The 23357-nt window shown below is 43.4% G+C and overlaps 2 protein-coding genes across 2 annotated transcripts; one reads left to right on the forward strand and one right to left on the reverse strand.

Annotated features, from left to right (window-relative positions):
* Positions 1-21: 21 nt before the first annotated feature.
* Positions 22-10953, reverse strand: LOC139675128 (uncharacterized). Its single transcript, XM_071562373.1, has 9 exons — positions 10852-10953; positions 10526-10669; positions 9446-9621; positions 8781-8843; positions 8088-8182; positions 7034-7302; positions 4485-6440; positions 3171-3297; positions 22-2431 (listed from the first exon to the last, which is right to left on the reverse strand). Exons 2-9 carry the CDS (start codon positions 10665-10667, stop codon positions 2230-2232), a joined length of 3030 nt encoding a protein of 1009 aa, XP_071418474.1. The 5' UTR covers positions 10668-10669; positions 10852-10953; the 3' UTR covers positions 22-2229.
* A 3762-nt stretch (positions 10954-14715) lies between these two features.
* On the forward strand, positions 14716-21526 carry C8H2orf80 (chromosome 8 C2orf80 homolog). The gene is made up of 9 exons (XM_071562978.1): positions 14716-14756; positions 15613-15694; positions 16191-16273; positions 16421-16508; positions 16939-17013; positions 18919-19006; positions 19566-19684; positions 20230-20353; positions 21402-21526. The coding sequence occupies exons 1-8, from the start codon at positions 14716-14718 to the stop codon at positions 20314-20316; spliced, it is 663 nt and encodes a 220-aa protein (XP_071419079.1). The 3' UTR covers positions 20317-20353; positions 21402-21526.
* Positions 21527-23357: the final 1831 nt, after the last annotated feature.

Genomic DNA, 23357 nt, shown 5'->3' on the forward strand with positions numbered 1-23357 from the left:
TTTAAAGGTACCACTTCCAGTGAAATTTTATTCTGGGACTAAAAGAAGCTGACATCACCACTCAGCAAAACAGAAGCTGGTTACATGGTTACAGGCAGGTCCTACTACAACAGCACCTTGAAGAAAGTCCCTGTTATTTACTAGCTCCCACACAGCTTCCAGAGTTAAGAGTACTAGAGAAAGCTTGGTACCTTCGAGGAAGATGAACAAATAAGTAAGAGGGCATTTTTAAATCTTACACTTTTTGTTTGCTAGTTTTAATGACTTAACAGTATAGCTTAAGTGTGAGCAATGTAGTAGCATTTACCTGACTGCACATGACACTATTTTCCCTCTGTACTAATGGAGTTTCCATCCTCTGGAGGACTTGGCAGGGTACAGCAAGACCCAGTCTATCCTCATGAACTGATGGATGTTGTTGAAGTGCTAAGGAAAAGCAGTAAGTGTGGTCAGAAGAACAGAACATCCTCCCTGCTCTGCTATAAATAAAGAAACCATTTTCCTGCTTCCAAGGAGGGACATTTCCTTCCCTTTAACTACCACTAATGATCCTTTCTTTTCCCCACCACTCCCTCAAACATTTACTATCAATAACCTTCAAAGGTTAGACATCAGTAGACCCTAAAAAAGCTGGAGGCCAGTGGGTGCTCAGAGTATGGGATTTCCTGTAACACAATTGACCCCATCTGGAATACTGTGTCCATCTTTGGGGCTCCCAACTTAAGAAAGCCATGGACTTGTTGAAGCAAGTTCAGAGGAGGGACACAAAGATGATCAGAGGGTTAGAGCACTTCTTCTGAAGACAGGCTGAGAGAACCAGGACCATTCTCACAAGAGTGGAGGCTAACAAGCCCTTAATTTTGTACAGTACATTTCAGTAAGTTCTCAACTTCCACCACAAACTTCTCAAAGGTACTGGCTCACAAGCCCCAACTCACCTCAAGCTCCCTATTCCCACAGTATAGTCAGTACAGAGTACAGGGTAGAGTATGATACCCATGCTTTGCCAGGCAAAGAAAGGGAACTAAATAAAGAGTATCACAAATCCTTACATCCCACATTTGTCCTGCCAGGTGTATGGGGTTGCAAGACAAAGAAGCAAGACAGAAGAAAAAGTGAGAAAAGAGTTAAAAAAAAAGGTAAATGGCAGCTCTAATCTGCTCCCTTTTGTAGTTTACACCTCTTGTGTAAACTAGATTTTCCTTGCTTTTTCGTTCACATGGGCAAAGCCAGCCCTTCTCCAGGAAGTGAACTGGGGGGAGGGACTCAGCACAAGTCTCAAAGCAGAGCAGGGAGTTGGCTCAGAAAAGAGCTGTCCCACCTCTGCAGGACCCTCTCTCCATTCACCTTCCCTGTAGCAGTACTTGGAATGAGACAAAGCATGCTTAGGCCTGGTCTTCTACATCACCTCATGGCTAAACATTCCTTAATGTTGGTTGGTGTCACAATTTAAGCTCAGAGGAGATCAGGCACCATGCAGCCACTTGTTCAACTTCCCATTTTTCACCCCTCTCCGCTCTGTGGAATGGGGAAGAGGATCAAGGTAAAAATTGTACATTGAGATAAGAATAGTTTAATAATTGAAAATAAAGTAAAATACAATAATAATGATCATTAATAATAATAACAATAATGATAATGAAAATGAAACAAACAAGTGCTAAATAATGCAAATGCTCAGTTCAGGTCACCGGTCCCAGCTATGCTCCCTTCCCCTGGCAGAGCATGAGACAAGGAAAAACAAGTCCTTGACTTAGGATAAACACAAAAAACCAAAACATCAGTGTGTTGCAAACACTACTCTCATTCCAAATCCAAAACACAGACCTGTGAGAGCTACTAAGAAATTAACTCTACCCTAGCTAAAACCAGGACAGTTGTGTATGGGGCTCATATTCAGCTGCAGCGAGCTTTACGTAGCAGACAGAACAGGAAGGAAGCAGAAGATAGAGAGTGGCTAATCATACAGAACATAAGAGCCATGTCCATCATTACAACAGACATCCACCCAGTTTGTGTCAACCACCTTCCCCATCCCATGAGTCCCAAAGATGTCAAATCAGAAGAAATCTGCCATCCGAGGCTCAGTTCATCAAATCAGTCCTTTGGTTGCATTGGTTGGAATAGTTCAGCTGTCTGCTCAGCATCTCCACCTTTGCTCAGGCCTCTTCAATTGACGTAGCCTTGTGGCCAGATGCGGAAGCTTCTGGGAACTTGGGGCCTGCCTATTCAACTATCATTTTCATCCTGACTCCTTTCCATTGTTACAAACTTGACTTCCTTGGCACTGGGACAGCCTTCAGGAAGCTGTTCTTCCTCTTCCATCTCCTGGGTCATTGCCTTAGCTTTAACAGTTTTCTTTCTTTTTCTGGGGTTAGGAGAATAGTGGAGGAACTTGGTGTCTGTAAATGGGTCACCCCTCCTCAGTTTACTGTGAAACAAAAAGGGTTACATTGAACAATCAATTATTTCTTGAAAACATGTATGATTTTAGTCACTGAAGTTTCTGATACTACAGCAATGCTTCTTCTATAAGATGATTGAGTGGTACAGTGTTTCTTGTCCAGTACAGAGTACATTCTGACCAAATATAACCAGCTATTCACAGAAAGTTCAAACTGTGACACTTCTCAGGGAAAAAGCATAGTATTACCCAGTAGCATAACAACAAAGTCATAGTTTTAGGAGTTAAATGATTCTGTGCAAGAGCCATTGGATGTACTGAATCTACAATTTCTTAGGGCAAAGATGCAGCTATTTGTTTAGATACTCATATCTGCTAGAAAAAGTGAATATAGATGCAGCCTGCTCTCAGGAAGAAAGTACTACTCAGAATGTAAATGAAATCAAGGCTTTTGCAGAGCCATCTTTCTCTAGCCTATAATTTATCCTTATACTCCTGCCTCATTAGCACTGGAGTACCACAGATGCAGTCTGCTAAGAGATGTGCTCATTTCACAAGGGGAATGTTTTTGGTAGCTTGTTACCAGAAGCCTACACATCCGTTTATGCTGATGCAGAATTTTGGCATAGCCACATTGTGGTAGAAGAGGAGGATCACAGAACACAAAGGGTAAGAGGAACTTAAAGCAACAAAGCAACAATGAGCACATCAGAGCAGGGGTTGCAGCATGGGAACAGTCATTAGAAGGAATAGTTTAAAGCCCAACCTGTTGATTCTTGGCTCTTTATAGCAGGCTGGGTTCCGTCTCCGCTTGGAGGAGTGCCCTGATACTCCTTCCGAGCTGGAGTAAGACAGAATCCTGGCATTATTCAAGTCCTGGAGCGGCCTGATCTCTGCAAAAGGAGACATTCACATGAGATGATCAAAGTGATTCCAAATCATTTCCAGATATCCTAAGAAATTACAGCTGCCAGATAGAAAGGGCTGCATTACCAGGTTTCACTGAACACTGCACAGTCCTGAATCGAAATCACATTGTCTCTAAACTCAGAAGACCATTTTATTCCAAAATACCAGACCTGCTCCTCAAAAGTCAGCTCATAAACCAAGTTAGGTACCTCAGTGAAAAAACACAGATCACTAGATAGCATCATGTACCCTGGTGTAGTAAAAAATTATATAAAAATTAGTTGATAGTTGTAATGCCCAGGAGCTTACAGCCTGGAGGGGAGAGCAAGCTCATGGCACAGAAACAACCTACCAGCAACCTACCAACTTCCAGCAAGATGCAGGACCACACCAGTGTTCATTGCAGCTTTCAAAGTCAGCAAAAGGGGGAGAGCAGGAGAACAAACTTCCTCCCTCTCTACAAAGTACAACTCTAGTTGTAGCAGGCCTGTTTGTCAACAACTACAGGAAGAAAAACACCATGAAGCTACTCTCTTTACAGAGCATCCATTAACAGTAAACTCCTCAAAAGGATCAGCTTTAACTATTGTATTACCAGGCGAGGGGTACACCCTCTAAATCCTTAAAAAAAAAAAAAAAAATCAAAAAAAAACCCCAAACCCACAACCAAAATAATTTAGGTTAGCTCCTGCTTGAGTTCCAATGAAGATACCACCTAGAGGTATCAAATCTGAAACCTTGCAGCACTAACCATTCTGGACCAAAAAATTGCCACCTTCTTCATATTCTGTGCCCAGTAACGCTGACTCCAGTAGGCAGATTCAGCATCAAGTTAGACTATTCAACTGCTTCAGTAATTGATTTTCTAACTAGGTATGCCCTGTAGGTAACAAGGATGGTAAAACGAGACTTGCCACACATGCTGCTAGTCTCTTCCCAATATCCACACATGGACAAAGTAGCCAGAAACTCTCATAGGACTGCTGCTAAACTGGAAGCAAATGCAGCCACAGAAATTACTGGCCAACACAAGTGGAAGCATAAATGATCAGACTGGAGACTGATCTTCAACTCTGGAAAAAGAGAGAAGAAATAAAATACAAGCACTTGCTGCTTGGATTTTTTTCTTCTCATCTCCAAACACAAGTACCCTCCCCAGCTTACCACCTACCAGGTTCCTGTGAAAGTGAGCTCCAAGAATTTGATTGAACCTGGTTTCTTTCCCCAGGCATTTCCTTGGTAGTCTGTTCTTTAAGTGTCAGGGAGCTTTTGGGCTGGCATTCTGTTGTCCCACCAGGGAATTTTGCTGGCATTCTGTTGTCCTCAGTACTCAAGCTCTTGGAAACTGGTACTTGTGTAAGCCCAGAGCTAACAGGCAAAGCTGCACAATTGGTCACAGGGGAGAATTCAAGACTGTGTGGAAGGTCCAGAAGACTATTTGTAAGTGGTATCTCAGGTATCTGCTCCTCCAGGAAGCCATCTGGCTCAGACAGCAGATCTGCAATGCACAAAAACTTCCCCATCAGGACAGACTGCTTGGATGCAAGTTCTGTTGAACTTCCAATGGGAACCTTGGCACTATCACTTTTTCTAGCCAGGGAATCAGTCTCTAAAGGTCTAGAGTTTTTCCTCTGAGGCTTGGGTTTGCCACAGGCCTCTTTTTTTAAATCATTCAAGTTGTCAACATTAGCTTGCCCCTCTTTTTGAAGGCCCCCTGTCTGGTTTTTATTGTTCTTGTGACTGCTTTTAGCAGCTCTGGGGATTTTGCTACCTTTGATCCCAGGAACAGACCTGGGAGGTACATTTTCACTCCCTTCAAATTCTGTCTGGATGCAATCCAAGTCTTCTGAAGGATCCAAAGGATAGACAATGTAGGTTTTCCTGCTATGTTTAAGATGACGTGGCAAATCCTTTGTGCTCTCCTTAGCTAATCCTTGAACACTTATACAAGGCTCAAAACTAACTTCATTTCTCTGATAATTACTAAACCTGACAGTCTTCTTTCTTGTCTGACTTCTTTTAGGCTGTTCTTCAGCTTTGGTCTTCTGTATTTTCACACTCTTTGGCAGATACTCCTCATCAGAATCAACTCTTTGCCTGATTACTCTAGTTCTTCTGTTGGTTTTCTGTCTGATGTCCTTTATGCTCACGCTTGAGTCCTCTTGCAAAGCACAGGCACTTGAGGTCTCTTTCCCGAAGAAAAGTGAATTTTGTGGACTGAAATCAACTGAGGGAACTTCATGAATAGAGTAGGTGTGAACTGGGCTTTTCAACAAACTCTCTGTACTTTGGATCTCAGAGATAGGTCCCTCCTTAATGTGTTGCATTAAGTCACCACTTTCAAGACTGGACAGCTGTGCTGGATTTACCACATATGTACTTTCAAGATCTTGGGCTCCATCAGGAGAGTGGTAATGGTGCTCCACACCAGAGTCTCTATTCTTCCTGTCAAAGGCCCCCACACAAGCCTTTTGCCCCACCTCACAAACTTCAGACTCAGTAGAGCACATTGCAGCTTTGGGCTGAAGAAGTGTCTTTGCATTTTGAGCACACTCTTCACTTTGAGATGTATCAGGACTACTTTCTGCATTGTTTTTAATGGCATTTGTTTTCTTTTTTCCTGTGCTTGCTTTTTTAACAGTTGTTTTCTCACCAGTTTTACGATTACTTTTGCTTTTAACTTTCACAGGAACAAACTCAGGGACTTGGCTATGGTTGGGGTCCATTTCAACATCACACTCAGTTTCTTTAGCTTGTGGCTGATCACAGAAAGTCTCTCTATGCACAGATTTTCTATCAGAAATAACAGTGGTCTGAGCAGGGGAAGCCAGGCAGCTGGGAGATTCCAGCTGCTGTTGTGTGTTGCTCTTGCTGGAGCTGCTGCTGTCCCTTGTGATACTACACAAAGCTGCCTGAGTGGAGCTGTCACATGGGAAGATGCCCACGCCAGGGGATGAAGAGCTTGTAGCAATCAGGGTGGAATGTTTCCTCCGCTGAGTAACATGCCCTTGTGAGAGATGATCGAAGAAACGTTTTGCCATCTCATCAGCCTCATATGGAAGAGGATGACTCTCCCAGGCAAGTGCTGGCAAATCGTTGGGATTTTGTTTGGTGGTGCACGAGACCTCTGTGGGAAAGACAAAATCCATTTTTAAGACAGAGAAATGCAGCAGACAATTGCCAGCTTTCCCCATACTACAAAAAGCCCTGTTCCCCACACTGCCAAAAATCCAGAGCATAGAAAAACATCATTTTGCCTCTACAGTTTCTTCCCAAACTTCCTGTGTAACAGAATTGCTCAGCTGGCTTCCCTTTGAACAAAAAGGCAGCCCAAAGCAAGTTCCCTTAACCAGCCATAACATTTAGGAACACACATGATACATGTAAAAGGTATTATTTCTATGGCAAATTCACATGCAAAAGTTGTGCATCTAGTCAGACTCACACATTTCTGAAAATTTTTGTAAGCTCAGTGCCTATTACTCAAAAAGCCTCATTTGCAATCTTGAGCTATTGCAAACATGCCCAGCAAGACAACCCATTCTGGGATATGCCTAACTACAGCAGTAACACTGCCAGTGAAACATGCAGCTCCTACCTGTCATTAGGAGCTACTGGAGTGATGGTTAGGAGTTAACTGGAGCTCTGGCACTGCACTCATGCGTTTCTGAGCACAGACACACAGTCATACCAGAAGAACAGCAGAAGACGCAAATTTACCTCCAAAGATGTAAGAGTCATGAAAAGCCTCCTGTGTTTCCATTGCTTCAGTGAACGTTTTCCCATTCTCTTCCTGGTGAGACTGAGGTTTCTCAGCTTGCTGTGGTGGCAAAGTGTCTTCAGAGGTAACAGGCACGATTTTCAGGGGCTCATTAAGTGCAGGTCTCTGAAGTTCTCCTGAGGATGTTTGTACTGCTGTGGAGCTCTCACCTTGCTGTCCTGCATCACACAGCTTGGAAATAGGCACTCTCATTGGTATCCCTGTAACCCTGGTGAGAAGGAATAACAGCAATGGAGCATTTCCATATACATATGACAGATCCCAGAATCCAGTAGAGTAACTAGAGCTTTCACTTGCAGCAGGAGTTGAAAAATACATTTCTGAAGTCTTCAAGTGCTGCAGAATACTTCAGCCTGTCCTGCCTAGGCAGGACAGATTCCCCACTTTTAAGCAAGTACAACAGACACAGAAGTAGGAGAAAAATACACTGAGGCAACGAGGAAGTAAAGGCCTTTCAGCACACAGCTCATAACCACATGTTCACTGTGCTTTGGAACACCAATGCAGCTGCTTGGTGTTATGCATGTGGGCAGCTCCAAGGACTCCTCCTGTATTCAGAGGGGAGATTAAACAGAGTAGAAACAGAACTTCAGATATATTTTAAGAGATCCTGCTCTGAACATTTTTCCAGAATACAAGTTTACATCATACAAGCAGGTGAGTATTAAGCAGTTAAAAAAACAAACATCAATGTGGCCAGCTATGACCTTCACTCCAGGAAATCTTGCAGTGCTCACCAGTTACAAAGGGAAAACTACCTAAAAGCAATGTGCTCTCAAATAACGGAGGCAGAAGGACCAGTCTGTGCATAAACTTGGCATTATATCAGACAAGACAAGGAGTGGCAGCAGAAAGACACAGCATAAAGGAAAACATCAAGCAGTGGTGGTTCAGAAAAGACATCTCACCTAAAACTGGGCACACACGTAAAACACAAGAAATTTAACATACAGAAATTCAGGGCAAGCTTTCTGATATCATTTTAAGGCTCACCTCAGAAGCTGACCATCTGCAATATCAGCAGCCCAGCTATCTTCAGTTATGCTGCATTTCTGGCCACTGGACAAGGATACAGAATTTGTACGGAACTGAAAAGAAGAGAAATAGAAGAGTGGTTTAAAGTTCTTAAAATCCTTTGTGCAGCCTCCAGCACAGAAACAGCAGAAGCTCAGTTTCACTCTGGAAAGTATGTAAAATACTGCTGGTGACCCTCTCCCATTTAAAATTGCATAAATTATGGAATAAATTGCAGCAGAATCGGAGTCTGTCTCCTCAAGCCTAAGGATGAAGTTAAACTAGTTCAGATAATCTGAGACTAAAAGCAGGAATATTTTCTCATGACACAGGACAAAGGAAAAGTGTGTAATTCCCTATCCCAAGATGCCGTGGCAATACTTTAAAAAACAAAATGAAAAGAAGCCACAACTTGTCAGAACAAAAGAGCCTACTGGCCAATACAGCCAATGATCCAGAGGACAACAGATTAAAAATTTAGCCCTTCCTACAGAAAAAGTTACTCCAGAAATCCTTAACGCTGAGATGAAAACAAGGATGTAGCCAGCATAATTCAAGCAAACAAAACCAGCTGAAGCATCAAACACTGAAGTGAACAGGCAACACAAAGCAAATGACAAAGACAAACAGCCCCCTTCCCAGAGCAGAGTGCTCATGTTTCCCTTGATTTACCTCAGACAGCTCGGCCATCTTAACTGCAGCCATAAGATTTTCAATTTCTTTCAAAGTATTACCCTGTGTAGAGGTAATAAAGAGAGAGAAGCCATGAAGACATTAAATCAAAACATATTCCAACAAGGATACTGGTAGCCAGAGCAAGGCAGGTTCTGGGGAAAACACAGCTTGGAAAAAATTAGCAAACAAATAGTTGTAACCGGGGGGAGGCGGGTTTTTGGACCTGAGAGACGACTCCACAGAAGTTAGCAGCAACAGGCTCCTTTATTCTTCCGCGCACACACTAATATACATCTTTAAGACTGTAACCTTCCGCAGGTGCTTGACACTTTGGCACTCATTATTGGCTAACAATGTTGTTTATATTACGAAGCTTCTCATAATTGCCTGACCATGCACATCTGCTGAGAAGGTCGGCAGCAGCCATTTCTGATTTCATTAATTAGTTCTTAAGGCTACAGCACTTATTTACATAGGCAGTTCAGCACATGGCTTGCTTTCTAGGTGAAATACTATATAAAATTCCAACAAATGGTGACCTTTTTCATATGTTGAGAATTTGGACCATCAGCAACAACTCACTCCTCCCAAGCCTGAGATGCTACTGCTGCATACCTTGCCCAACACCCCTCCCCATGCCAGCCACACCGCTAGCGCCGTACCAGGAAGGAGAGCCTGTGCCGCAGCACAGCGTTTTGGAAGTGGCACTGCTCCACCTCCTTCTGCAAGAGGGTCTTCTCCTGGGTGAGCCGCTGTGCAAGGGCTTTCTCTGCATTGAGGGCCAGAGCCAACGCTTTATTGTTGTGCTTTAGGGAGACTTTAATGGTAGAAGAGTTGTCTGTAAGAGATAGAGAGGTATCAGAATCAGCATCCAAGTTCTCATCTATGTCTCTTCCCCCATCATACTTCTTCCTCTTTCTAGAATAACCTTTCTCAGATTCAGATCTCTACAATTTCATAGCCCTCACCCAAAATCGGCAGAAAAATTCCTTCCAGCAATAGAAGTCTCCAGAGAGTAGCAGGAAAAAAATTTCCATAATAATCTGAAACACCTAAGACACCATCCCCATCCTCAATGGGTCATGCTAAGGTAGCAAGCTACTGCTGCAATTCTGAATGAACAATGGCATGGTTCAGATACTGAGTTTGAAAACATGCTTCTGGCTTTGAACAAGTCACTTATAATGAGTTCTCATCTTCCTCCAAAAAGTGGGAGAAAAAACTCTTTTCCTCTGTAGTTTTCCTTGAGCAGATTTGGAGCCAAGTCTCCCAATTTCAAAACAAATAAAAGTAATAGAAATATCCAGCTTTTTCAAGGTAGTCCAAATTCTTTTATGTGCTATCTTTGCATTATATCCCCCATAAAAACAAGTCACAGTTGGGCTAGCTTCTGCACAGGATTGCATATACACTAAAATACTTTCCACACCTCTTGGCTCTGCTGCTGAGACCCTGAGGACTCAACTTCCCAAACACAACCATTTGAGATGCTGCTGAGCAGCCTGCAATGCCCCTAGTTGCTGCTGCTGCTGAGATTTTGTGTTAAACCTGCTAGTCACAGATAATTCAGACATCTTTGGGCACCTCGAGGGGCACTTGACACTCATTTGCAGGGCACTGAACTCCCTGGTAAGCCGGAGGCAGGGAAGTTGCTGAGCCCCTGGGCGAGGGGCCGCCGCTCAGCGCCACGGCCAAGGCACGGCCATGAACCTCTGCACGCGCTGCAACGTCAAACAACTCACTGATGATCTTCGTCTTGATTTTTGATGCAAGAGAGGCGTTCAACTTCGCAGTCCTCAAGGCACCCTTTTTCTTCTCCCGCATCCTCTCTCTGACGCCGCTCAGGCCGAAGAAGGACGTCTCGTCGGCCTCCCGAGATGCCATGGCTGTGGAGAGCGACACCGATCAGGGTCAGCGTCCGTATTCCACTCCGACAAGCCCGGAGAAGCGGCCTCGCGGCCCCTCACGGCTCCGGGCACAGCCCGGCATGGCATGGCATGGCATGGCATGGCACAGCCCGGCCCGGCCCTGCCCCGCCCCGCCATCTCTCCGTCGGACCCCAGCTCACCTGCAGACTCTGGCCACGACCGAGGCGAGAGGACAGGGCGTTCGGAAGAAGCCAAAGCCGTGCCCGCCAAGCGACTTTTGAATGTAAGCAGGGCGGCGGGCAGCCCGCCCCTCGCCCCGCCCCGCGGCTGGGCCGGGGCCGCCCCTGCCCGCCCTGACGGGAGCGCGGCCCCGAACGGCCCCGCCCGCCCCTGCCCGCCCTGACGGGAGCGCGGCCCCGAACGGCCCCGCCTGCCCCACGGGAGCGCCGCCCCGAGCGCTCCGAGCGACCCGCTGAAGGCGCCGCCGCCGTCCCGGCCCTACCCGCAGGGCTGCACCGCCCGTGGGACGCCTCAGGGAAGCCGCGGGGCTGCTCCGGAAGGAGAATCTCACCCAAAAATTAGTATCTGTTCGTCCAGAGTTCAGCATTGGGCTTGCAGCTTTAACCTGTGAGAAAGTCACGGTTTACTGTCTATTCTTGTGTAATGGACGCTTCCGTCCAAGTTAATGCACTGTTTTCTACACACCCCTGAATGTGCCCTCAAGAAGCTGACATTACGTGTGTTGGTGCAATGATGTTAAATACTTAACAGAAATGACACATAAGGCAAAAGCCAAGTAATTTGAAAAACAGTTTACGGTGGAGGTGCTGAGGGAATCAGGCTGGTGAAAACGTGTCCACCTGTTGTCCCAAAACAGGTTCTTTTACCTGGTGTGCAAGAGGCCGATCCCCACACAGTTCTGCTCAGAAAGGGATGCTGCGTGTCAGACCCACAAAGCCAGCACGACGATTATTTATACATTTTCACTATTTATACATTGCAGTACACAAAGGCATTAATGTTCACTGGCTACAAGTTACATAGTTATTAATTAGTATTCTATCTTCTATTAGTTAAATGATTCCCTCACTTCTTATACTGAGTAGTCCGCATGCTTTTCTTTTGAGTTGGTGGGTTTTGTGAGTCCATGGTCACGATCTGCCCTCGCCACAATTATCTTCTACCCAGTTTGGGCTGATTTCAGCACAGTTGTTGAGTTGGCTTTGTTAAGTTCTTCCTTATCTTGGGGGTTCTGCCAAATGTCCTTGTGGTCTGTAAATTCTGCATTCCTTGTGTCCACTATCAGTAGTACATCCTTCTCTCCAAACTTTTTTAATGTCCCACTGGAGTTGATATCATTGAAGCATGTCAAGCCCTAAACCTTAGTAAGGCAATTCTATCGACAAGTAATTTATCTTTGTAACACTTGGACATTATACCTGCTGCCACAGGCATGTGGATGGTAAGTTTTGGTAAGTTCTAAATCCTACTCCTATTTTATGTGATAACTGGTAATACATTAGCTGATAAGCATTAAATAGTGCCAATTATTAAATAAATTTAGTCATTCCAACTTAACTAAGTAGCAGACTGAGAAAACACCATACATACCCTGAAAATCAGACCTGCACTGGGTAACAATCCTGCAGGCACACACACTTGCCTGTAGTTATTTCTTGCGCTGGGGAAACAGACTGGCATTAAATGTGCTATGGTGTGGGGAAAAGACATAAGTATCCTCCAAGACATATTCTATGCACCATGTGTGACAAATTCCACATTTTAAGGGCCCAAACTTGCTTTACTAAGTTTATTAAGCTACTTTACTAAATTTACTAAGCGCGTTGGTCAGCAAATTAAATTAACAGTGGCATCTTAAAAACAGAGACTCTATTTAAACAGAAATCTGTGCCAGAAGATATTGCAGATGTGAATTACTCAAAATTTCAATATCACTTGGACAAGTTTGTGGGTGTTGAAAACAAGCAAGGGCTATTAACTACAAAGGCAACACTTTTTGCTCAAACAGGTCCTGAACTGGAGAACAGAGTAATACACTGAGAAAGTCTGATGCCTGCCGGCACAGCTCCTCCATCTCTGTCCCAAGCATCCACCAGTGGCTGCTATTTTATCTTTGCCTGGGACGAACACAGCAGCCTCCCCTGCCTCGCAGCGATACAGAAGCATTTCTTGATTCTGGGGAAATGGCAGAGGTCAGTTCACTTGAGAGCTTAGGGACCAGACTCATTTCAGGAAAGCCCTTTTCTTCATCAAGGTATCACTGCTTGCTACGTAACAGGAGAGGGGCTGGGTTAGCATGACCTGGGGGCAGTCCTGGCATGGCTATGTTTACTTTGTGAAGGTCACTCTTCCCTCTCACCTGGCCACACCAGTAGATAAGCCCTGGGCAGGTGTAAGTAGTGGAAAGTCATACCTGGCAGACAGTAGATCCGTGTTTCTCAGGGCAAACAAAGCTTCAAACATGTTTGCCATGATGCCTGCAACGAATTCCTCAGCTGGAATGAAAGGTGAGAAGTGCTAAGCCTGGTGCTCCTTTTGCCATAGGATAAATGAGAATGGCAAATAAAATAAGGAATCAAAAGCACAACACAAATTCTATAAATGCCAAGTACAATTCCTGGAAAGCATCTATGACTCATTATAATACATTTCCTTCTATGTTTTGTTAGACCATCACAAAGAGAGGCAACATTATCATCATTGTCATAAAATCATTCCTACTTCTTTTAGGAAATCAGTTAATAACAGGAGAAATGCATTTCCAAGAAGAGGGATGGCTCATTCCATTCAGAGCTACAGCCTGCAAACTTTCCTAAGCTACAATTCAACAGTTTCTTACTGACTTGCTAGTCATCATGATACATTAGCTACCATCAGCAATCCCATGCAACATGTGCCCTGCATCCTTTGGAAGGACAACAGCGGGGTTTGGAACACCATGTTGGAATTTCCATTCAGTGGAATGCTGAAACAGTAGAAGCTTATAGCTTCTTTTACAAGCAATTGGATCCATCAGAAAAGCTGTTGAATAGTCTCCCTTCTTAGCAAGTCTTCTATGTTTCCAAGTAGCCACTCAGCTGTGAAACTCAATGCCTAGAAGTGTAATAGGATCATCTAACCTGAAACTGATAACCCAAGATGAAGGTGCAGGTTTAACCTCTCCTTTGTGGTGGTTTTGGTTTGTTGTTTGGGGTTTTTTCCTTTAGTTTCTCTCAGCTCAGCAGCATTGTTTCTAAGCAACACAGGAAAGCAGCAGTCCTGCATGGAGTCATAGCCGAATTTTCCTGGCACAGAAACTGAGAGGCAGAGGCAAGAAAGGAACAGCAACATCAAGAGGAATTCTTCCTCATGAATACCTGAAAGTCAGAGAGGCTCCAAACCCAGATCCTGAGGCCTATTGCAAAAATTGACACAGGTAGTGCATGATTTCTTGTGTACATGTATGAGAGGGAGAACAGGGGGACAATACTCAGTAACAGAGAGCTTTATGTATGAGGGAGCGAAGGAGTGGAGCATGTGCTTTGATGTTACAATAAATTGGTGGGCCAGTGCTGCCTTCTCTCTTTGCTATTACTTCATCTCTTACAACCTGTCCTGTTCCCAGTCCACCCCCTCTTTCTACCACACAGATCTGATTAATAGACACACAGTGGGGAGAGCAAGCCATGTGCTAAGAAACTCAGGATGTGGCATTTTATGAGACTATACATCACTGTGTTGGGGATGCAAGCAACTTGAAAGCTGATGCTCAGGGTTGATGCTCATCTTAAATGGGCTCATTCTGCTCATTTCCCATTACCAAACTCCTTACCCTCACTTTCAGTACTGTTGGTGTTGTCTTCTTTCTTGACTAAATTTTTGTGTTTCTATTTTAATCCTACCTTGGAAATGGTTTTGGCTAGATTTTTGTAGGGGGTTTCCAAGTGTCCCACATTCATTATCTGTTTTTAAGATTTGCTGCACTGGCAGAGATTTTTAAGATTTGCTGCACTGGCACTTTGTCGTAGATCCCACTGAGCTTATGTTCCAATTGCAACTAAAATATGGAAAGAAAATGCCTGAAGAAAGAGATTGAAAAACTCCTGTAAGTAGTAACTGCCCACAACTGCTTTCACTGCACTTGAGGTTAGCTTGTTTTCATTGCAAAGGGTTGTATGACCTGGGTGGATGACGACTCTCAAACTTTAGTCTCCTCTTGCTGGAAAGTATGAACAGACTTCTTTTGACATGCTCTTCATTTTCTTGCACACAGTCTGCAGTGTGGGGCCTGACCACACATGTGACAGTAGAGTCGCCACAGCCCAGAACTTGCTCAGTGGGAGCAACCTGGGAGATGCAGATCTCCTCCCTTGAAATGCATCCAGGGCAGCTGCTGTCTCTAAGGGGGGTTTCCTAGTTCATGCAGCAGCATCTTGTGCTCTGCAATGCAGGATTGCCCAGCAGACAACTCCTAGGGGATGGAAGCATTGTCCCCTTTATTGCACACAAGTCCTGTGCCCATCTTCTCTAGGAATGCTTGCATGGATCAGTAGTACTTCACTCAAGGAAAGAGATTGCAGAATTAGGCCTCCCTCCCCTGAATGAGAAGAACAAGCACCAGTGAAGCATCTCTTTCATTCTCTTGGCTGTACAGTGAAATTATTCTGTGAGTCCCCAGACTTTAAATAATTGTTTCATATTTGTATTTATTCCTGTATTTTGAAGCTTTTGGAGAAGACGGCAGTGTGGTTTGAAGGAAGCTAATATTAGCAGAGGTGCAAAAAACTAACAGCTTTCCTACTTGGGAACTGTCTGTGAGAAACTCTGCAGCAGATTCCTAGCCCTGAATCACAGCAAATTTAGCCTTGGTCTTGAACTAGCTTTAAAGTAATCTATTACATTTCCTATGCACTGGTTTGCTTAGAAGCAGTTGTAATTTAGAGTTATTGCCTTGCTTTAAGGGAAGATTATGTTGGCATCAGACTACGAGAAAAAGAATTTGATCCAAGAGGACAAAGACCACCCAGCTCTCTAGATGACATGGTAATCATCAGACTTCCTACTTCCTATCCTCTTTACCTGCAGGGCTACTGAGAATTCTGAAAGATGGCTGTTTGGTATGGCTAAATAACCTATCCCTACAATGATAAATAGCAGCCCATTACTGAAGTGAGTACTTAAAGAAACTGGCTGTGAATAGCATCCGGGTGTAATATATCCAAGATAATTCAAGGTTTTGCTGGTTTTTTAGCAAGAAAAACCTCATTCACAGAAGGCATTTGATGTAGTTAAGTCAACTAATCAAAGGTTATTCTTCACAAACCAAGGCTGTTGGTGCATAACAAAACAGAAAGTCTTTCTGGATGTGTTAAAACTCCTCAAACCTCATCAAGTATCTAACAACAAGTGAGGTACCCAGTTAGCTGAGACAATATTGGGCTACAGCTCATATTTCCCTGCATTACTCTGGTCTTTCAGTCTTCCATCAGTCAAGCAATTATAATCAAACAAAACACATAAGGTCCTTCTGCTTTTCCAGGTCCATTACAACTTAGCCCTCAGTGTTGCTTTGCTGTGGCAAAGTGATTTGGATGCTCCAACTGCACTGATGAGACAGAAAATGTGAGTATTGCAAAGCTAAGGACCTGCCGTTGCAGTGGGTTACACCAGTGTGAAAATGGGGTAAAAGCAGCAGTGAAGTGAGCCTGGGACTACTTCTTGCATTTATAACACCAGGATAATAATCTTCTTCTTCAAAACTTCATACAGGAATTTTGCAGCTCGCAACCAACACACGTATCCCAACCAAACTGAGAGAGAAGCTATGATATTATCTTCATATGCTGGAATATTAATGGTAAGAGAACAAGAAAGATGCAATGTCTTTTATTCTGTGGCACATAGAATAGAAAAACTCCCTGTACCCCAGGTGCCTTTTTTCATTGGAAGTGCAGTACACAGACAGTGCAAATATTACAAATCCCTGTAATTTTTATCAAGCAGCCATTAAGTTTTGCTCATCCTTAGAAAACAAAATAGGCAGTTTCAGTAGGTGGTCCTATGCATGTGGGTACATTACTTAACTTGTTTTGCCCAAGTGCAAAATGGCAAGCAAGTTTCAGGACCAGGTCTCAATAGATTTGTACCAGCAGAATGTAAGAACACCAGGAGTTCATATGAAAGCTGTTTCAAAGACCAGAGGAAGGGGATATGATCTGGATTTCACTCATTTCCTTGAAAGAATATTACTTCTGATAGCTGAATCTCTCTTTTACCTGTCTTCATAGAACAGCATTCCTGTGGAAAAGATCTTGGAGATTTACAGCATGAGGCCCTCAACACACTGGCAAAGCTCTGCAAATGTGAGTGGTGTGTTGTTCTTTTAAGCATCTCTAAAGGAAGGGATCCTGTAATATCTGTGCCTTTTTAAAAATATACTGCATTTTAAACTGAAGTAACTTGCCCCTTTGGCCCCAGTAGTAATAGCAAACAAGCTCCAGCCCTCTCTTAGAACAGAGCAAAAAGCCAAACTATTCACCACCTCGCCCTCTGCCTTACAGGGAGAGGCAAGAAAAGGGCAGTCCAATTACTCACATCCTCACTAAGATGTAACACAACTCCTGCACCTTTGCCATAATGCTTTACAGAGGAGCATTCCCACCAGTGTGCTCCAATGACCACTAGTGTGGAGTAGGGAAAGAGGCTGTGCTGGTCTGAGGAGATACAGCCTGTTTCACAAGGGCCTTGACTGTGTTTAGAGCAAGTTTCTCTAGCAATGTATCTTTAGTAATATAATTGCCCTTTAAAAAATAAAAAAGATATTATAATCTTTATTTTGTGACTCAAGTCACAGGAAAGTATTCCATATCACCCAGCTTTATAATAAAAAAGCATTTGTGCTGGAATATATATATTTCAATAAGACAGACTTTATTGATATTTCCCAAGCAACCATTAAAAGTTGATGTGAAAGTGCAGTCAGACTATAACACGATTCACCCATAACTCACAGTGTTTCTGGTGCACTTCCTTTTTTTTTACCTCAGTCATGCTTAGCTGTAATATTGACAGACTGCCACCCGGTGTCCAGAAAGGGCAGAGCTACACCAGCTCAGTTATATACACCAGAACAGCCTTGGCTGTAACCTCCCTTGGTTGAATTCTTCCATGTCAAGCACCAAAAGTGTCAGTAGATGCCACGTAGGGGCATTTCACAATATGTTATTTAGAAGGAGGAATCTTCCTCTCTGTGTCTGGGACAAGTGGGTGGATCAGCTGTCCCTCCTTTTGCTGTGAACATTACACTGTATATTTTTACTGTCTTGCTTCTTACAGACAGGAATACTTTTCTCTAGGAATTTCCAACCAGGATATTTTTAGAAATCTCTATTTCAAGTGCTCACCATACACTGCAGTGGAGTGATGTTTTCTTGAAAGGTTTCCAGCTCCTTATGCTGTTTCCCATGGTGGGATGGTTGAGGTTTTTCTTTGGCTTTTGGTGGGTTTTTTATTTTGGGAGGAGGGGATGTTGATACAGTCTTTTTTAGCTTTGATTTATATTCTGATGTTATGCAACCAGAGACAAAGAACATAAATAGTATTTCTGTTCATCTCATGTTACTGTGCACTTGCTCAGAGATACTTCCTTAATGGTCACAGGGCAGCAAAGTTACAAAAATGGGATAAGCCATTGTTATCCGGATCTCCAGTTTCTTTTTCAGCCAACAACACTGCTTCATTTTATTCATGGGCTTAAGATCATTCCCACCCTGTGAGAAAGGAATGGAAATGCTTTGCTGAGCTAGGAAACTAAGGATACTTTATTTTACAAAGCCCTAATTTGTTTAAGAGGTTTAAAACTACTGTTTTAAATCAACAGTAACTTTTGGAGCTCAGCTTATGCTTCTTTAACAGTCTTAGACTCAAAGAGCTGGAATCCAACCCACCTGAAAATTCAGTTTCTCCAGATTTTTTTCCCTACTGAAGTAAAATGGTGGAGATTCCTGTTAATCCCTCATCACTTTTGAAGCTTTGGTTTAAATCTCTTTGTAAATTAAGCACTAGCTTTACGAAGATATATAGATACTGAGAGAGCCTAAGTCACACCCTAATGATATTTAGCATAGGATTACAAATGGTGCTCATTTATCCATCAGGAATAACTGCTGAAGTAGTTATTTGAGTTTCTGCTGATCAGATGAGTATGCCCATTGTCTTGGCACATGGTTTTTGCCCATATACTAATCTGTGAATTGTTGGCCTTTCAGAACCACTGGATTCAATCTTTCAAGTTCTCCCTGCATCCATTTGCCATGCTGACTGCCCCTGAAGCTGCAGAGTATGCCTGGAAAAAAAGTGAGCACATTTCAACCCAATTCCTATAAGGCCAGGGCAGGGGAACACAAAGCAGCACCAAGCCCAGCAGAGCCACCAAGTTACAGACTGCTGAGCTCCAACAGGAAAGGATGGTGTAAACCTTGATCTGTACCTCTTCTCTTGTGTGGTGGGGTGAGGTACAGGTGCTTTCTCATTGTAGCCTAGAAATGGCATCTAGCTTATGCTCCTGAAGTTCATGACTACAAAAGTTGCATTTTGCACAAGTTGAGGTAAAAATAAGATTGCATGTTTCCAGCAAAATCAGCTTTCATGTCTGCCAATCACTTGTTTGTTCTTAAGCTTGGACTAACACTAGAACTTTTGCAAAGGTCATTTGTGTGACTGGCCAGTAAGAGCCACCTACAACTTGCCTGTTTCTTCTCCAACTGGAGGAAAAATGAGAGTCACTTCCATAGCATTAGAGAATTTGAAGCTGGAACCCCTTACCTCCAACCATTTACAGATCAGTAGGTCTGTAAACCAGCTTGGTGGCACTCTGTAAGCCCAAGATGATACGAGGTTCTTTCTCTCTCCAAAGGCAGGAAATACCAGACAGCAACAGCACATCAAAAGCAAGGACCTTGTTCAGCAAGGAGAGCTAAAAAGGACCACCAGAAACTGAACCCATGGACCAGAGGAAAACAACAGGCTGACAAAGTAGGTCTGAAGAATTCAGGCAAACTAAACAGTTTTTGCAACACTATCACTGACTATTGGCAAGCTATTGGCAGGAGGTGTCACTAGCGAGCTGGAAAGTCAAGTCCAGTAATATTCAACATACACATAGAAAGCACTCTCCTGGCCTGAAAAACACATTCACTACTATCACTTTTAGGTAAAAAAAACAAACAAAAAAAGCCTATTTTTAAAAAATTAGCAAAACCCTAATTCCATAAAGAACCCAGTAATGTCAGATCAGCCCAGCATGTTCATGAATTAGGTTCTGCCTTTCTATTTGTCCATGATTTGCTACAGCCTGCTGTTTGCCACAGCTCCACTGAGCTGCAGAACTAAGGAAACATTCCAGCAGCAGGGCTGGATTTGACAAACTAGAGTAAGGGGGCTCCCCCACAGCCTTGATTCAGCTTGCATCACTTGTCACGCAGCAGGAGGGAGGCTGATCTGCCATGCAGTCCCCATCTCTCCTCATGGATTCAGCCTTGCCTGCTGTGTTTGTGCTTATTAACATTTGCATCCTGCAGGGAGCTGCAGAAGCAAAACAAGGAATTTCAACAAGGAAGCCCGGAATAGATTCAAAACTGAGGAATGCAAAGGAAGCAAAGACATAACAAAAACCTAAACTTGGTGTACCTCACTTAGTTGTAGGTGAGCTAACTGATGTCTTCTACCTTAGCTTGGGTAATACATTTGCAGTCTTTGCTTTGGTTGATTTTTGGGGGGTTTCTCTGTTTGTTTTTAAATCTTAACAGTTATTCCTTTCTTCCTTCCCACTCATCATATCTCACATCCAAGACATTCATTCTTCTTCCCTTAGCCAGTTCTCTCGTGCTGCCCTGAGAGTGTGTGGGGAGCTTACATTTTCCCAGCACGTCTTTACTGATTCTCAATGCACCGTGGCACTTCTACAGAGGCAAAGAGAAGATGCAGCCCTTCAGGGGCAAGGAGTACACATTTCCCCTTTTCCACACTGCTTTGCAACTCCCACACATGATCCATTGTTGGGCAGGAATGAGCTTCCCTGCACGTGACATGTGGGTTGTGCCTCTCAGGATGATCACACTTTCTTCAGCTCTCCCCTCTAACCATCCTGCTTTTCTTATTTTGATAAGGGCTCAGCTAAAGAAAAAGCCTCTCCCTGCAGTGCCAGTGTAGCACTGAAGTCTGTCTTCCAATCCCCACTTGTAGATGTCTAATGGTTTGCCTATTATGTCTATGCTGTGCTGCCCCTGTAGGAACACTCCCTGTTTCCGAGATGGGCTGTTAACTTTCATCCTTGTACTAACTCTACCTTGGAATATGAGTTGGATGTGGTTCTCCATCCACATCCCTCTCTTCCTCTGTCAGGAATCCTGAGCACACAGTATGGGGTGTTGGTGTAAGACTCTTTTCATAGAAATTTCAGGGCTCAGTGGGTTAGAAGTATTCACTGCTGAAAGGTGTGTTTAACTGCAGGGTAGAGAGACTTGATTAGAGTTCTTCACATATAAAAATTATAGAGCTGAAGATTCCCAGCTACTTGTAGCCAAGGGATAGACAGTTATCCAAAGTGTAGTCAGATATGGTACAGCTGTATTAACCACCTCTTGGAGACAGTCCTGTAGTTTAATGCAAAGAATCTGCTAAAGGAAAAATACAACAAACATTTGTGATGCAAAACAATTTATCTACTGTTCTCCTTTCTGCTTGTTCTCAGTCACTGAGCCTATTTATGGAGATGCCAAAAGACAGCACAACACAAGAAAGCCTGGGAATGGGTAAACTTAATAAGGAATTAAAGGGTCTTTAAGAATTCCTCATGGACTCAAAGTTTGCTTTCAGCTTACCAGGTTCACAGCTGGTTTGTTTGGGTTTTTTTGTTTGGTTGGTTTTTTTAACATATCACAAATTTCCTGTTAAAATCAGTTTAAAATAAAATGTAGTGGCTGCAAACACCTGTCCTTTCAATTCTGATCTCTCCATGTGAAAAGGCTTAACCACAGCTTGATACATTTAGAAATTACAGATTAACCAGTGAATCTTTGTGCTGATATCAATGGGGCTTTTCAGGCATACCATGCATCCTCTCACTTTCCTTTCAAACTGTGTGAGCCAAAATTCTAGGCCTTAAGAAGTCAGGTGAAAAGGCCAGGGCGGGCCTGAGATAAACAGCAGCACCACCTTTCATTACATAGCAACTCTTGAGGAATTTGTGCAGCATCAGCTGTTTTGACCTGGTTAGTTCACTCTGCAGGAAGTGAGATTGCTGGAACACACTATCCAATCCTATCTGGCAGTTTCTACCTCTCCTCCATTGCCTCTGTTCACTGCTGGGACAGGTCTATTCTGCCATATTCAACACTTGCTTATTCCTGGAGCTCACAGCATCCATCAGCTTCTGAGCAGAGGCTTCTGTTCTTGCAAACAAATTCATGGAACAGTAAACCAGTGACAGGACCTGAACACATTACATCCCAATTCAAACAGCATCAGTTTGACCCCTTGAAACCCAAAACAGAGAGAAATTGTACTTTGAAATGAGGTCATTACAAGAGGTGAGGAGGGGATATTGCTACTGAGCACATGAGAGAACAATGGCTGGCGGGTGGTTAAGATTAAACAGCTAGAGAGATTAACATCTTATGACTGTTTTTTGTTCACTGATCTGTAATAAAAAAAACAATAAGACTAACAAATAGTTGATTAGTCTTGTTATTCTAGTGCTGTTGCTATTAAAGTACTGCCATGGCCTTCACTTTTCTTTGGCTAGTATTTCCTGGTTTCATAGGTAACACAGGTGGAGTTAAAAGAAGTAAGCAACAGAAATCTTACTATGCTAATAAGCATTAAAATGGTGTTTTATTTTCAGATTGCAAGTACCTGCCCTTTTGCTCTGTTGGCTGGCATCTGATTGTCTGCACACAAAACTCAAGCCCAGATGAGATTGTTTACTGCTCATGTTCAGACAGCCAGAATTAGGGAGCTGAAGGGTGCTTGCAGATGTGGGCACTGTGGGATTGATCAATGACAGCCTTCTCTGCCTCCTTGACTGAAAATTCCTCCTTTCCTGAGCTATACTGCCTCCTGAATAAACAAGGCCTTGCTGCAACAAGAACAATTAGTCAGGACAACTTCAAACCCTTTTCTCAGCTATGCAGAAAGCAATGGACATGATTCAGAGCTCAAATGCAATGCAGAGCCATGAATTTGTTCTACAAGACCCAGAAGAGACTTCTGATCATATGTGCAGTTAGCACCAGTTGTCACGTACATACATTTGGTGCCTACCATTGCACTGCAATACTATCCACAGTGAGAAAAGAAATAGGCCATTCTTGGTCTATTCTAAGTATCTGAAATCATGGTACTGAGGCAAGTGGTGAACTAAACTAGGCATTATCCACATTTCCTTTGGCAATTTAAGAGCCGCCCATTGCATTCCAGAGGTTGACTTCAGCAGCAGAACTCATGGTGACAGCTTTGGGTTGCAATTCACAGCACAGTTTATGACATTGAAATCAGATGATTTCCCTCTAACACCCTTGACTGAACAGCACAGCAGCCAAGGCACAGACATGGTGGCTGCTGGACCAGAGATGCTGACTTCTTAAACTGCTCCACACAAGTTTGTGAGTCAGAATCCTTAGACCACAGCCAGAGTTACAAGAGCACT

Source organism: Pithys albifrons, chromosome 8, assembly GCF_047495875.1.
Source record: "Pithys albifrons albifrons isolate INPA30051 chromosome 8, PitAlb_v1, whole genome shotgun sequence".
Lineage (NCBI taxonomy): Eukaryota > Metazoa > Chordata > Aves > Passeriformes > Thamnophilidae > Pithys > Pithys albifrons.

Excerpts from the sequence above, each read along its gene's own strand:
- LOC139675128 (XM_071562373.1), bottom strand. The coding sequence starts at position 10,667 with ATGGCATCTCGGGAGGCCGACGAGACGTCCTTCTTCGGCCTGAGCGGC. Across the intron at positions 8,183-8,780 it reads AGATGGCCGAGCTGTCTGAG|TTCCGTACAAATTCTGTATC; the intron begins GTAAATCAAGGG and ends TCTTCTTTTCAG. Across the intron at positions 3,298-4,484 it reads CTCACTTTCACAGGAACCTG|AGATCAGGCCGCTCCAGGAC; the intron begins GTAGGTGGTAAG and ends CTCCTTTTGCAG.
- C8H2orf80 (XM_071562978.1), top strand. The coding sequence starts at position 14,716 with ATGGAAAGAAAATGCCTGAAGAAAGAGATTGAAAAACTCCT. Across the intron at positions 17,014-18,918 it reads ACTGGCAAAGCTCTGCAAAT|AACCACTGGATTCAATCTTT; the intron begins GTGAGTGGTGTG and ends TTGGCCTTTCAG. Across the intron at positions 19,685-20,229 it reads GAAAACAACAGGCTGACAAA|GGAGCTGCAGAAGCAAAACA; the intron begins GTAGGTCTGAAG and ends TGCATCCTGCAG.